Here is a 13,675-nt window from a genome sequence, read left to right on the forward strand (position 1 = left end):
GCAGTTAGATGACGTGGACAGGAAATTCTTGGCCTATGATTTATCACCTGTTGACCCACAAATCGAGGGACCACAGGGACCTTGTGATCCCAAGTGCCAGAAGGTGAGATGACTGATAGGCGCTTGTGGCTATGTGCTTGGGGAATACAGGTGCAGTAAGTGCATGCAACTGTGAAGTATGAGCTTGATCCTCCAACAAGCTCCTCCAACTTTATGCTGATGAAACAGGACTGACTTGAACAGAATCACAGCATGCAGAGTTGGAGCCTCGCAGAGGAGAAGCAGAGCCTTCTTCTAAAGACCTCGGCCTAGGTCACAAGCAGTTGGCATTTGGAGGCATCCTCTTGTCTTCTGCATCCTGCCCATAAGTCTTGCTCAAGCTAGCGCATGTCATATTCCTTGGACTGTCAAATGCACTTTTTTGAAACCAAGTATTTCTTCTAAAAATAGCCTGCCTCTTAAATCTGAGAAGGAAAAAGGGAAGGAAAGTCATCCTATATGCTCCCTAGAGGCTGTAGTCTTTAATTTTTATTTCTTAAATTGAGAGTCAGAAAATGTGGATGCAGCATACATTTAAAGATGTTGTATTATTAGAAGGAACATGGTACCCATTAGAAAGCCTTCAAGCATTATTTTAAAGAATTTGGGTGTTGGACAACCCACCTATGTCCCCACTAATGTTATTCCAGTAGTTAATGGCCCTTGCTGTTTTAAAACCCCAAACCTGCTACAGACCCCAAGAGCAAATAGTTGGGTTGTGCCCTTGTCACTGAGACTAAGATCCATTCCTGTGTCTATAAAGATAGACAAGAAAACCATGAGGCATGCCCTAGCTCCTGCATCTCCATTTTAGTCGTCTCCATCCTATGCTACAGCTCCTCATCGTGTGACTGTAGCTGTGTTTCCTTGTCCTGCAAGGTGAGAGTGCTCCCCCGCCCCGAGAAGCGATTGCCCTCCAGTTCAATATACAGAAGAGGCATTGTCCTCATAGTTTGTGGCCTAGGGATGGAGGAAGATAAGCAGTGCATGGCATAAAAAAAGAGGCTGATTTGATTCTCGGGCTGGTTTTGCAAAGGATCTGCTCACTTTCTGTCTACCTCTGAAGTTTCCTTATTGGAAAAGGTGGAGTGGTGGCCCGGGCGGTGTGTCTCAGGGCTGTGTAGGGTGGGTCCATTTGTTTTCCTTTCAAGGGTCACGATGTCCTGAATGATTGTTTCATTTCTTCTTTTCCAGAGCTACGAGGGCTTGCAGACGGGCAGGGGTTATGATCCGTTCGGCTTTGCAGCAAAGGGAGAGAAAGGAGAGAGGGTGAGTCTAGAAACATGAATGATGTCCCAGGTTACATGCCAGTGGCTACAGAGGACAGTGGGAGAGCTGTCTTCAGCCCCTTTGCATCGGTGCTTAAGGTGTTCTGTCTCACAATGCCTTGAAAATCAAACAGAGAGAGGTTTGGAGGGTATGTACATGTGGGTGGAACATGTGAGTGTGCAGGGGTGTTTGTGGGAGTATATAAAGAGGGGGCCAAAAAATGATGAGCGTATTAATAAGGAAGATGCACTTGCCTCCCAGGGGCCCAAGTTTCCTGTAAGGCTGAGCAATGCAGCACTGTTGAAGTCAGGACCTGGGCATGGTTGAAGCCAAGAGACAAGAAAAATGTTGAATGAGGTGGAGAGCTGCTCTGAGATCAGGACTGCTGTGCACTAGAACTGATCGATGATCATAGCTGATCATATACCATGCACAGAGTTCGGTCCACCCCGCCAGGGTCATTTCTGAGTCCATAAACCTGGCTGAGCTTGAAAATCCCATGGGATTTCTGAGTTTGGAAATTACATGGAAGTATTCAATGAGTCCTCAAATACCTGAAAGGTGATTATAAAGAGGATGGAGATAGACTTTTTTCCCCCCTGTGCCTGTAGAAGGCAATAGCCTCAAACTGCAGTGGAGGAAATTGAGGTTGTCGGTTAGGGGGAACTTTCTGACCATGAGGGTAGTCAAGCTTTGGGACAGGCTGCCTGGAGAGGCGGTGGCATCTGCTTCCCTGGAAATTGTGAAAAGCAGGTTGCACAGACACTTGGCTGGGCTGGTTTAATCAAGGATGATCCCACCTTGAGCAGGGCGCTGAACTAGATATCCTTCTGGGGTCCCTTGCAGCCCTACTGTCGTATGATTCTAGTCTTTTTCTAGTGGAAGAGGAGCCTATGCTCTATACAGGATCTTCTCCCTGCATTGTGCCAAACCTGCTGTAGGCCGGGCTTCCTTGTGGTTCCCACAGCCTCATCAGGGAGATGCCCCACACTTGCCCTTGTTGTTTTCCATGTGTTTAGGGTCTACCTGGGAAGGATGGGATTCCTGGACTGCCTGGCAGACCCGGACGGACAGGGCCCCCTGGCTCCCCAGGGCGGATGGTAAATATGTGGATTCATGAGCACTGTCAACATTGGGGTTGATTTAAAATAGTCCTCCCAGAATTTCAGCACCTAATTTTTCCATCCTTCTTTCTATCTACAGGGTCTCCCAGGTATCCAAGGTGATACCGTAAGTATCCTGAAACCAGCAAATCCTGCTTCCTTTAACCTGTGCGAGATCCGGCACGGTGCAGTCTGTGGGTACAGAGCAGTGCCCCTCTGTCTTAGTGAGATGCTGCTGTCATTGCAGCTGTGGAAGGGGCATGAGCAAGGAAGTGGGGAGTTAAGAGCCTCATTAGCATGAGGAAAACCATGCTTAAGGCCCTGCCCATTTTCTGCCTATGTCCAGTTGGTAGGAAGCATCACACTGATCTTTTACCATCCAATGCGGGGACATCACCCATCACCTTACCTGCTCCATCTTGTTGCTTCTGCTTATACTTGTCTCCCTGATGTTGGAAGATGCTGGCTTAGCGGGCATGTTTACATGTGCATTTATGCCATCTTAAATTTACTGCACAGTAAGTGGGAATAGGTACGCGTCTACACATACAGGTGTTAAAGTGCATTAACGCCGTGCTAATTTTAATCCCAGGTCAGTCCGCAAACACAGTGCTACTGCACAGTAAGGTGTCTAAATGTGCGTTATGGCACAGGAACTATTAGGTGTAAACTCATGATGCAGGTATCACATTTATGCTCAAGTCAACGTAAGTTGCTGTATTTACTGCACAGTAGGGGCATGCATACGTAGATGTGCACCTGTACTGCACAGTAATTTTGGTTACTGCATAGTAAAAGCACATGTGTACGTGTGCCCAGTGTGTGCAGTCATGTCTTCCTCTAGTGGCCTCCACCAAGCTGGATAAGAGCCACATCCTGGAGTTGCCCTATTATCTCAAACAAGGGGGGCACTTGTGGTTCTGGAATTGCCCACCTATGTTCAGCCTTTGCTGTATAAGGGCAGTGCATAGACTCTCACTCTCAAATTGCTTTGTTTTCCTGCATGAAGCATTGTTCCCAGTTGCAGCTACCACAGGGACTCAAGTTAATGAAACCACCATTGCCACCAGGCTGTCTTTCAGTCTCTGGGTTTTTTTTAGAGGTTATGTTTTCTTGTATGGAGTGAGAATGCATAGCCTCTCCTCCCATCAGGTAAAATCACCTGGAACTGGTCATGTGACCTGCAGTGCTAGTACTTGCTCAACTCCTGTTTGAGCTAAGGGAATACATTTGTTAGCAGGTAGAAGTGCTAGGCTGTTATCTTAAGTACATCAGCCACTGGTGAGAAATGTGTAATACACTGAACCCATGGGCTACACATGCATGGTTGGTGGCAGAAAGAAAATATCTATATTTATATCTGTGAATCTATCTATCTATCTATGTATACATAGATAGATTATACATACATACATACATATAGATAGATGTAGATAGATAGATATAGATAGATAGATAGAGCATATCTATCTATCTATATCTATCTATATATGTAAAAATCTATCTATACATATATAGAGATAGCTAGCTAGCTAGATAGATAGATAGATATGCTATCTATCTATTTATCTATATCTATGTATATATAGATAGATAGACATGCTCACTTTTTCAGAGAATATAGGTGCTCACTTAATCGAAGGAACCTGTATAAGTGAGCATCTATATGTTACCCAGTGCAACTGAGTCTGCCACGGGGCATTGCTGATTGGAACCAAGCCTATGATCAGGTTACACCATATTATTTAATTCTGTGATTTATTTTAAACCCCCAGGGGCCTCCTGGATATCCAGGACCAGCAGGGCCAAAAGGAGACAGAGTGAGTTCCCTTATATATGTTTCAATTGGAAAAAAAGCCTCTTTTGTGCACTGATGAGCTATTGATGCGTGTGCATGCTGTTGTCATCTAGTGGATAGAATCAGCCTTCCTCAAAGGTGTCGGGTGTTGGCTGCAGCCAAGGCTGGGCATTTTGATGGGGCTGTGCTGATGCTCCTGCTGGGACCAGTGCTGGAGGCTCCAGGCTTGAGGGTCTTTCCCCTCTGCTCAGGGTCAGACTAATCATCATATCTGGGATCAGGAAGGAATTTCACCCCATGGTCAGATTGGTACGGACTGTGAGTGGGGGTTGCCTTCCTCTCTAGTGGAGGGCATGACTTCTCTCTGCCTGGGGTCTCTTGAGTGTATATTAATAAACTTTTAAAGACATGGCACATCAGCTGCTGTGGTTCCCCTGCTTTGCCTGAGGCAGGGTTGGGTGTTAGGTCTTGTGTTATGTCAGGGTTGAGGGTAGCTTTACAACGAGTTTAGATTATGGATTGCATAGGGTGGTTTGGATACAGCCGATCCTGCCCCAGGTAGGGGGTTGGATAAGGTGACCTCTGGAGGGTTTCTGCCAGCCCCACTTTTATATGATTTCTATAAAAAGTTGTCAAATGTGAGTTGTTAGCCCTATACTACTAGGAGCCCTGAGGACTCCTCCTATGGCCTTGGTTCCTTTAGTCCCTTTCTTCAGCCATGGACATGTACGATCCAAGTGAGAGGGTCTCAGTCCCACCTCTGCTGAGGTCTCAGTCCCACCTCTGCTGAGGTTGTGAAGCTTTGGATGGTTTGGGGGGTGTATCATTGTGTCATCTGTAATGCTCAAAAAGTGGCTGCTGTAAATGGTGAAGTAGGTAGAGACTTTCCAGAAGGCCTCTAGCCATATGAAGGACATGGCTAGTGAGTGTCACTCTAGCATCTCTGTAACTGCAAGTGTCCCTGGGATTTGGCTTGTCCAGATTCACTCTACTATTGGGTGTTATGGTTTCCCCCCGCACAGAAGTCCCAGGGTGCAGAATGGGAACACAGAGGCACCGTAAACTTGTAGGCTGAGCTCCCAATGAGCTAGACCAGGTACCCGGAGCAGTACAACCACGTCAGCATGGCACTCCACTTGGACTCATTACCCCTGGCCAAGAAATCCCATTAGCAAATTGCTAAACTGAAGTCCAGGATGAATGGATTCAGATAAACTCCTCAGGAGCCAGAGCTGTTTTGGGTCGAGTCCATCCGTCCACATGGAGATCATGTCCTACCATTGTCCATGGGAGAGGACTCAACAGCTGTTAACACAAAATCCTTCAACTGTTACACCTGGATCCGTGATTTATGAAAGGCTCGAGTGCTCTGCTTTGGGATGTCTTTGAGTACTGCCAGCCAATATACCTGTCTCTCATTGTCCTGTCCTTTTGAGACAAGTGCCCATGTTCAGGTCTCTCTACCAACCTCTGAAGCAACATGGCAATAGACTGAAGACCCAGGAAGGCTCATTGCAAATCTCCATTGCAGTCCATGCAGTCACACTGACTTATGTCAGCAGGGGGTTCTGGTTCACCAGCGGGGAAAGGTGATGGTGGTGCATGTTTCTTGTGTTGCCAGTTTCTAGGATGGCTTAGAAAGGGAAGCTGAGCACAGAAATGTTGCCAGCAGTTGGAGGGAAGTGATTCTTCCCCGCTATTCAACACTGGTGAGGCCACATCTGGAGTTGTGTGTCCAGTTTTGGGCACCCCACAACAGGAAGGATGTGGAAAAATTAGAGAGTCCAGCAGAGGGCAATGAAAATGGTTTGGGGGCTGGGGGACATGACTTATGAAGAGAGGCTGAGGGAGCTGGGGTTATTTAGTCTGGAGAAGAAAAGACTGAGGAGGGATTTAATAGCAGCCTTCAGCTACCTGAAGTGGGGGTTTGAAAAAGAATGGAGCTGGACTGTTCTCAGTGGTGATAGATGACAGGACAAGGAGCAATGGGCTGTCAAGGGAACTTGCAACAAGGGAAGTTGAAGTTGGGTATTAGGAAAAGCTATCTCCCTAGGAGGGTGGTGAGGCACTGGAATGGATTACCTAGACAGGTGGTGGGATTTCCATCCCTGGAGGTTTTTAAAGCCTGACTTGACAAAGCCTTGGCTGGGATGATAGTTGGGGCTGGTCCTGCTTGGAGCAGGGGGTTGGAGTAGATGTGACCTCCTGAGGCCCCTTCAACCTTCATTTTCTATGATTCTCTGATCCTATAGAAACCACTTTTTGTGCTGTTTCTTGTTCAGGGAGAACCAGGCTATGTCCTAGGAGGTGTGGAAGTGATTCCCGGCCGAAACGGACAGCCTGGCCCTCCGGTGAGTAGATAATGGTGCCTGAAACAACCTCCCTCCCTTCTGCTCCCTTGACCTGTGATTATAGGGGATTGCACAGGCCCTGCTAGGGGCAGTCAGGATTCCCTTGTTACTCATGCTCTAACAGAGGCAAAGATTGGGGCCATTTGTTTATGGGAAAAGAGGGCTCCTTCCCCAAGATAGATAGAGGGAGAGGGGAAAGGAGAAGACATACAGACAGTCTAGATCAATGCTTTGCTACCCGCTTTGGGGTAATCCCTTTCTGGTGCTAGTGATAAAAAACAGAACCAGAGTCCCGGCTATATGCAGCCCTTGCATACTGTTAAATAGCTGCTGCCTTTTGCCTCAGAGGTGGCTGCCTTTCTGGCATGGGTGTGTTCACTCTAAATAATCCTATGGGCATGCATCAGGGTCACATTCATTGATATTTCTTGCTTTAGCTTTATCCGTCTCATGCACTGTGGTGACCCTCTTCCCTTTTAACAGAAGGGGAAGGGGTGTCTTCCTAGAGTTCATGCCTGTGCAGCTTGGTGATTACCCAGGCGGGGTGATAGCTGAGCACTTCACCTATGTCCCTGCCCTGCTTGGTCCCTGCCAGATTCTGGCTCAGGGGGTGATGATGAAGGGAGCTGGGGATGATGAAGGGAGCCGTCTCTCAAATATTTGGCTGAAATGCTTTCAGGGTCAGAAAGGGCAGCCAGGAGTTCCTGGAGTAGCAGGACCACCGGGGCTGCCAGGACCACAGGGACCTCCGGGGACATCCACAAAGGTGTGTGTTACTGTGGCAAGCTGCTCTTCTGCATTGCTCAGGCACGTACAGCTGGAGGCCTGGGTCCAGCATGGGGGCATAAGGTGCATTGCTGTCATTAAGTCGGAGGGTTGTGGGGGATATACATCCTCCTGCCCTCCTAGACCCCCTGGACTTCAGGGGAATTGGCTCTGTGCCTTTGAGATGAAGGGGGCCTTTCCCATTGATTTCTGTGGCTGCAGTAGGTGGCCTTTGATCACCTCCAAGGCTGGGTGGGTCTTAATGGTTCAGCTTCACAAGACTGTGAATGCCAGCAAGGTGGAGTGCCAGAAGGATTGAGGCCTGAGCTTTGATCTCCCTTCTCTTTGTTTGGGGAGGACCTCTATTTTGGATCTTCAGGGTTGAGACATCTGGGTCATGCAAGGTAGAGGCAGTTCTTCTTGCACCTACCTCCACCCTGGGGATAAGAAGACTTCACTCTCTCGGGATATAAGTGAGAGCTGAGGCCAAATGTTCAATCCTGTGGCCTCCTGCCTGGCAGGGGGGCCTGATGTTACCATCATGTGGGGTGATGGCCCTTGGAGGCCGACTGCAACCCTGTGTGGTTCAGGTTTTTAAGGGGAGGCACCACTGGAGACAGGAAGGAAGAGTATCCCCATCCTTGTCTTGTAACATTCCCCATCCTTTGTGTTTCAGGGAGAACCAGGAAACCCAGGAAACAGGGTAAGAGTTACTTCCCCTTCCACTTCTGGGTCTGCCCACGTGTCTCAACAACTGAGTAACAGCCCTGCTGTGTATTTTGAACCAGGCTTATGGATTGTGGTGGCCACACTTAACCCATGCCCTAGTGAGGCCCAGCATGGGGCTGAATCCAGAAAAAGTCAGGCAGGACCCTTTCAGGTCTCTGCCTCTCTTCTGACAAGCACACACCTCCTCGAACTACCCATTGGTGCTAAGTATGGGTGCGGGTCCTCGGTGTGGAAGAGGCCTGAAGAAGAGAATAGGCCTGGACATAATTAAGGGGTGAACTTCCCTTGGTTGAGTGTCCTGCAAGGGTTGCAGTGGTTTCTGGGAAGCCACCATACCCAAGAGACCTGCTGGAAGAAGACTACTAGTGCCTACTTGACATACGAATGCAATTGCACCGACAAGGCTTGGGTAGCTCCTAGAAACATTATCTGAGACAGTGATACCATCTCATGAACTTTACAGGGGCCTCGAGGAAAGAACGGCATTAAGGGTGACAAAGGAGGCAAGGGCGAGCCAGTGAGTATGGCCTGGGGATAGTCTTTTTCCTTTGGGCTCTTTGAGCTGGCAGCTATTGGACACAAGCCCTCAAGGGTGGGAGGGAAGAATGCAATGCATTCTGGGATTCCAATTTGTGTAGGTGGGAAATGTCTACTAACACTTTTCACTTCCTAAGGGGCCATGTGAACTTCTTCAGAGTCATTTGTGGTGCTTCATTTTATCACATGGACTGTTAATACCTTGGTTAATACCCAGACTTTCCTCCTTTACAGGGGAGAGCTGGCTTGCCCGGCCCCATAGGGCTAGATGGCGCTCCAGGATTTCCGGGACCGAGGGGGGAAAAGGTCAGTGCTTGTGTAAAATGCCTCTCTATACAAATCAGCTCAAAGTAGGGGAGAAACCATGGAGTGCCTGTTACTAGTAGGATACATCAAATGCATGGAAGGTGGAGAGCCAGGATCGTGTCCCCATCCCCCATGGTGAGGACTTGATCCCTCCTGCGTCACAGAGTAGAAGAGATGCCATGTCTGTGACCCATCCTCTATATGCCTTTGTTTTATCTCCTTTCTTGGCTTCTCCTGACACCAGGGTCATCTTCTGTTTGGCTCCTGCCAGTCAGAGCTAGAGTCCTTTCTGGTATCTGGGACTTGCCTGCCTTGGCTGAACTTGGCTGATTTCCTTATTTCATAGATTCATAGATTCATAGATTAAGGGTCGGAAGGGACCTAGTAGATCTTCTAGCCCGACCCCCCGCCAGGGCGGGAGAACAACAAAAACCCCAAAGAACAACAAAAACCCCAAATATTTCGTTTTATACCTTAGCTGAAAACCCCTGTGGTCCCTTTCCTCACATGTCCCTCCTTTCCATTCAGGTCTAAGTAGCTTTTCTACTTGCACCCCTGCAACACCAAGGGTTACATGACCAAACATCTCATAATCGTATGCTTTAGTTGCGGACTAAATCACTGCCCCTGCTTGTGGGGGTTTACTGCTCTGACTAGGACCAATTTGCTGGATGTTTCCTCCCCTTGCTGTGGGTACAATACTGGCTGTGATTGCTGTTTCAGGGGCAGGCAGGGATAGGTACTCCTGGCACGCCTGGCTTGAAGGGAGCAGAAGGAGAAAAGGTAGGTTTCCCCCCTTGCAGCTGAGTTTGGATGTGTGCAGTAGTCAAGCTCTGCTTCTCCCTTCTACCTTCAATGCTCCTGAAGGATTGGACCCAGACTCCGCCGCCGCGGTGGTGACTCTTTCCCCATTGAGGGAATCAGTGTATTCTGCCAGCTCATTTTATTCTCCCAAGTATTTGAAAATCCCGATGGGTTTAGCAGGGCATGTTGGGCAGGGAGGAGCCCTGCAGAGGTTTATCTGCAATTGCTGCATTTCTAGGGTAACTTTTAAATCAAGTCACAGACACTGAGGGTCTAATCTGTAACCCATTGAAGTCACTGGGACAATGCATATCACCCATGATGCATCAGGGCTATGGACTCCCATGATGCATTGCTTCCCCATTCTAAGATATGGGACCATAGTAAGTGATAGGAGATGCAGTCCCATATTCAAATTCCTGACCAAGATATGGGACCACAGTAAGTGACAGGAAGCCTCCACTCCTCCAAAAATTCCTGCTCAGGCATATACATTGAAGGTTTGGGTGGCCCTCATGCATACACATGATCCAGGAGGATCGATGGTTGCCATGAGTGATAGGAGATGCAGTCCCATATTCAAATTTCTGACCAAGATCATCTTCTTACCAAGATCATCTTGTTTCCATGATTTCCCTGTTTGATGGGTCTGGATTTACGTGAGTGATAGATATTGTCAAAATGAGCCCCCTGTGAATCAGTGGATAGATTCCAGCTGAGGATGGGGCTTGGAAAGCAGGCTTTGCTGGGGTAGGGAAAGGAAAGAAACAGATTGCTGGGAAGAAGGAGTGAATTAGGAGCCAGCAATGAGTCCTAAATCTGAGTTCTCTCTTTCTCTTCTCTTCTGCAGGGGGCGATGGGACTTCCTGGAGCAGAAGGACAGAAGGTGAGTATTGATGGACATGCATCCAAGCCGAATCTTTGTCCTTATGGTTATTAAAGTTAACAAACACCCTGATTGCCCAGGTTAGTCCTGTCCTTAAGCAGTATGTCCTACTGTCCAACAAGATTAGCAACGTTACAGTTTTGTGCCGGTTTTGGCCAGCTATTTTTCATCCCATTTTCATGTATGTCTGGTGCTGGGCCACAGCCAGATGGTAATTTATTGCCACCCTGATGGACAGACACAAAGAGTAGCTGACTTACATAATACTGTGGTGCTTCTTGACAGCATTTGTTGCAATGTTCGCCTACTTGCATTGCCTCGTTGTGTTTTCTGGCAGTCATTTGGCTGCAGCTCTTTGTACTCAAGTTCCGTCTTGCAGTTTTATTAAATTGAGGAGAGGGAGAGTTTTTGTCTTCTTGAAAGAGCACTCAAAACCATGGCAGGGAAGAGAGGTGTTGAGGGAGCACTGCAAAAAAGAATATCCATTTTTGGAGAAGATGGCAAAGATGAACGAGTTTTGCAAAAACCTCCTTAATTCACCGGTGTTTGCAGAGGAAAAATGGGTATTATCACTCCCACCAAAACATCTATGCATCAAGAGGCTTTAGTGGCACAATGTTTTAGCTTTTCATTAACCATAAAAAAAAAAAAATTGTCTAAGACGTGTCCTGACAGCCAGTCGCTAGTTTTGCAGATTTTCAAATGAGAGTACTTATTTGCAAATTTGCATTCATTTGCTAAATGAATTTGATGTCATGTTCTTGCCAAACAAAAAACCATGCACAGACTGGATTGTATTAAACATGGGATGGGCTTAACAGGGATTATGGATACTTATCCTATTATCTGGACTTAGCTGTTAACTGAAGTGTCCTTCCAGGTATTAACTGCTTTGTTCATATCTGTTGACCTAAACCGGGGGTGTCAAAGATACAGCCCATGAGCGGGATCTGATTTCCTGAGCCCTATCATCCAATCCCAGTGATGTCTGCGGATCTTGGAGTTGACCACTCATTTGGCCTGAGGGCCTGAATGAGTTTGACACCCCTGATCTACTCAACCTATTACCTCTCTTAGTTGCTTCTCCTCCCCTTGTCCCTTTGCCTTCTATATATATAATTGTTCCTGTCTGCCAGTCCAGTGTGTGCCAAAGAAGGTTGTTGCCTACAAAAGTTCATGTCTCTCTGAATCTGTTAGTCTCTAAAGGTACATGTACATCTGAAGCCATGTCAAAAAGGGAGGGGGTGTATTTTCTCTGGCTCAGGCAGTAGCTGTCGCTGGAACCATACCAATGCAGCACAACAGCTCCAACTTTAACCCTGCTTCATCCAGGGTTAACGTTGGAGCAACTTTGATGCATTTGTATTGCTCCGAGCTTGTCCAAAGGTAACCATTAGAGCACAACAGCTGATGCACACTCCCTGTAAGCAGCTCCCTTTTTTTGAAACAGCTCCAAATGCACATGTAGCCATGTCTAGGGAGCCAGCGTGGACTCCCTTCTGCCTCTTTTGCAGAGGAGGCCACATGGACCTGTTGTACATTTGCAAAGTTTCAGATCAAAAAGCTGAAGAAGATGGCAGGCATGAAGGATTCGGAGACATGAGACTCACTGATGGAGTTTGGAAGCTTCTCTTGGGCTCTCTTGAAACACAATGGCCTAGCCATCTGGTGAAGATGCCCCACTGTCGTTTCATAAGCAAGCCTGTTTCTTGATGATCGAGCTTTATCTGATGAAGTGTTCATTGTGTTTTAACCCTCCCAAAGTTTGTGAGGGGAGCAGCCACAAGATCCAGCTGTCATCAAGAAGCCTGGAAGACTTTGGGCACCGAAGAATGAAGTAAATCTCCTCCAGAAAACATCTGACTTATTTTGAGTTTTGCACGATCTCTCCCACGTACCTACAGAGAAGGTCTTTTCTCTTGCTAATAAGTTACAGAAGCGAACAACGACAGAAGAGAAGACAAATCTTGGTGTCAACCCTTAAACCAATGTGGATGCTTCAAATGAATTTCAAAGACTTGTGTTCTGACTTGTGACAAACTGCTGAAGAGCAAGGATGCCCTTCATGCAACACATGCCTCCAAAAGTATCCTTCTATGAAACATCAACTACTGTTCTACGAACAAGCAACCCAACTGCCTAGCTCTCAGTAGCATCTGGCATATGTAATTGTTATTCAATTTTGGTCTATCAGTGTGTTTGCTCTCAGCATCATGTAGTTATATAATTTGTGTTTGGATTTTTTTTTTCAGTAGATGGCACAGTTCATCAAAATCTTCTGTGCTGCTTATTGAAAATAGGTTTACCCAGCCTTATCAAAGACACGCCATCTTCAGTCAAAATAGCAAGAGATACTGACATTGAACAGCACTAAATTATTTCAAAGTTATGGTATATCCCTGATATAGGCTAAAGAAAGTTGGTAGCTTTAGTGGTTGGGAAATAGATGGCAGCCTTGAGACAAACAGTCATATAGGATGCCAAGTGAGTGGCCTGTCTCCTCACCTCTTTTCACATCAATGAAAGGAAATATCTTTTCACATGAGGCATAGTCAGACTGTATAACTCATTGCTGCAGGATGTCTTTGAAGATAAGAACTTCACAAGATGCAGAAGGCAACTGAAGAGTGAGACTATCCAGTCTGACTGGTGTTGACACCATTTTTGGAACAGAGTCCTGTGTTTCTCACATACAACATGTAGCTTTCCCCAAAATAGGGGGTGCATCTCTTAAGTAGGGAAGCTGTTTTCTTTGGTGGAAAAGAAGCACATCTGGAGACATGGTGCGTGCCATGCCGCTGCTAGATGGGTGCTGCTTGTGTGTGCTCAGCGAACTGGAGGGGCAGAGTCCTGTGTTAACCCTTTCACAGCCATAGCTGTAGGCTAAGCACTGTGGCTTGTACCTGAAGCAGCAAGTGAGCTGCTGGTAACAACTTGATGAGGCCTGTGTTGTGGAAACAACACTTTATGTACAGGAATTTATATAAAGAACTATTTTATAGTAAAGAAATAACATCTTGCTACTGCCCTTGCAAGAGTGTGGGACCTTGTCTTGTGTGTCATAGAGTGAGTTCTCCTGGGAACACAG

At 47.0% G+C, this 13,675-nt stretch overlaps 1 protein-coding gene across 1 annotated transcript in view; it reads left to right on the forward strand.

The window, feature by feature from the left end:
* LOC109292083 (collagen alpha-1(VII) chain-like) overlaps positions 1 to 13,675 on the forward strand; it is a 262,997-nt gene that overhangs the window by 99,174 nt on the left and 150,148 nt on the right. Inside the window, 10 exon segments of the mRNA XM_019509339.1 lie at positions 1,234 to 1,308; positions 2,328 to 2,408; positions 2,512 to 2,538; positions 4,187 to 4,231; positions 6,492 to 6,560; positions 7,240 to 7,326; positions 8,002 to 8,028; positions 8,826 to 8,897; positions 9,621 to 9,680; positions 10,552 to 10,587. Coding sequence (XP_019364884.1) covers positions 1,234 to 1,308; positions 2,328 to 2,408; positions 2,512 to 2,538; positions 4,187 to 4,231; positions 6,492 to 6,560; positions 7,240 to 7,326; positions 8,002 to 8,028; positions 8,826 to 8,897; positions 9,621 to 9,680; positions 10,552 to 10,587 — 579 coding nt within the window.

The sequence above is a fragment of the Gavialis gangeticus genome, unplaced genomic scaffold (genome assembly GCF_001723915.1).
Source record: "Gavialis gangeticus isolate Ggan-Ray unplaced genomic scaffold, GavGan_comp1, whole genome shotgun sequence".
NCBI lineage: Eukaryota > Metazoa > Chordata > Crocodylia > Gavialidae > Gavialis > Gavialis gangeticus.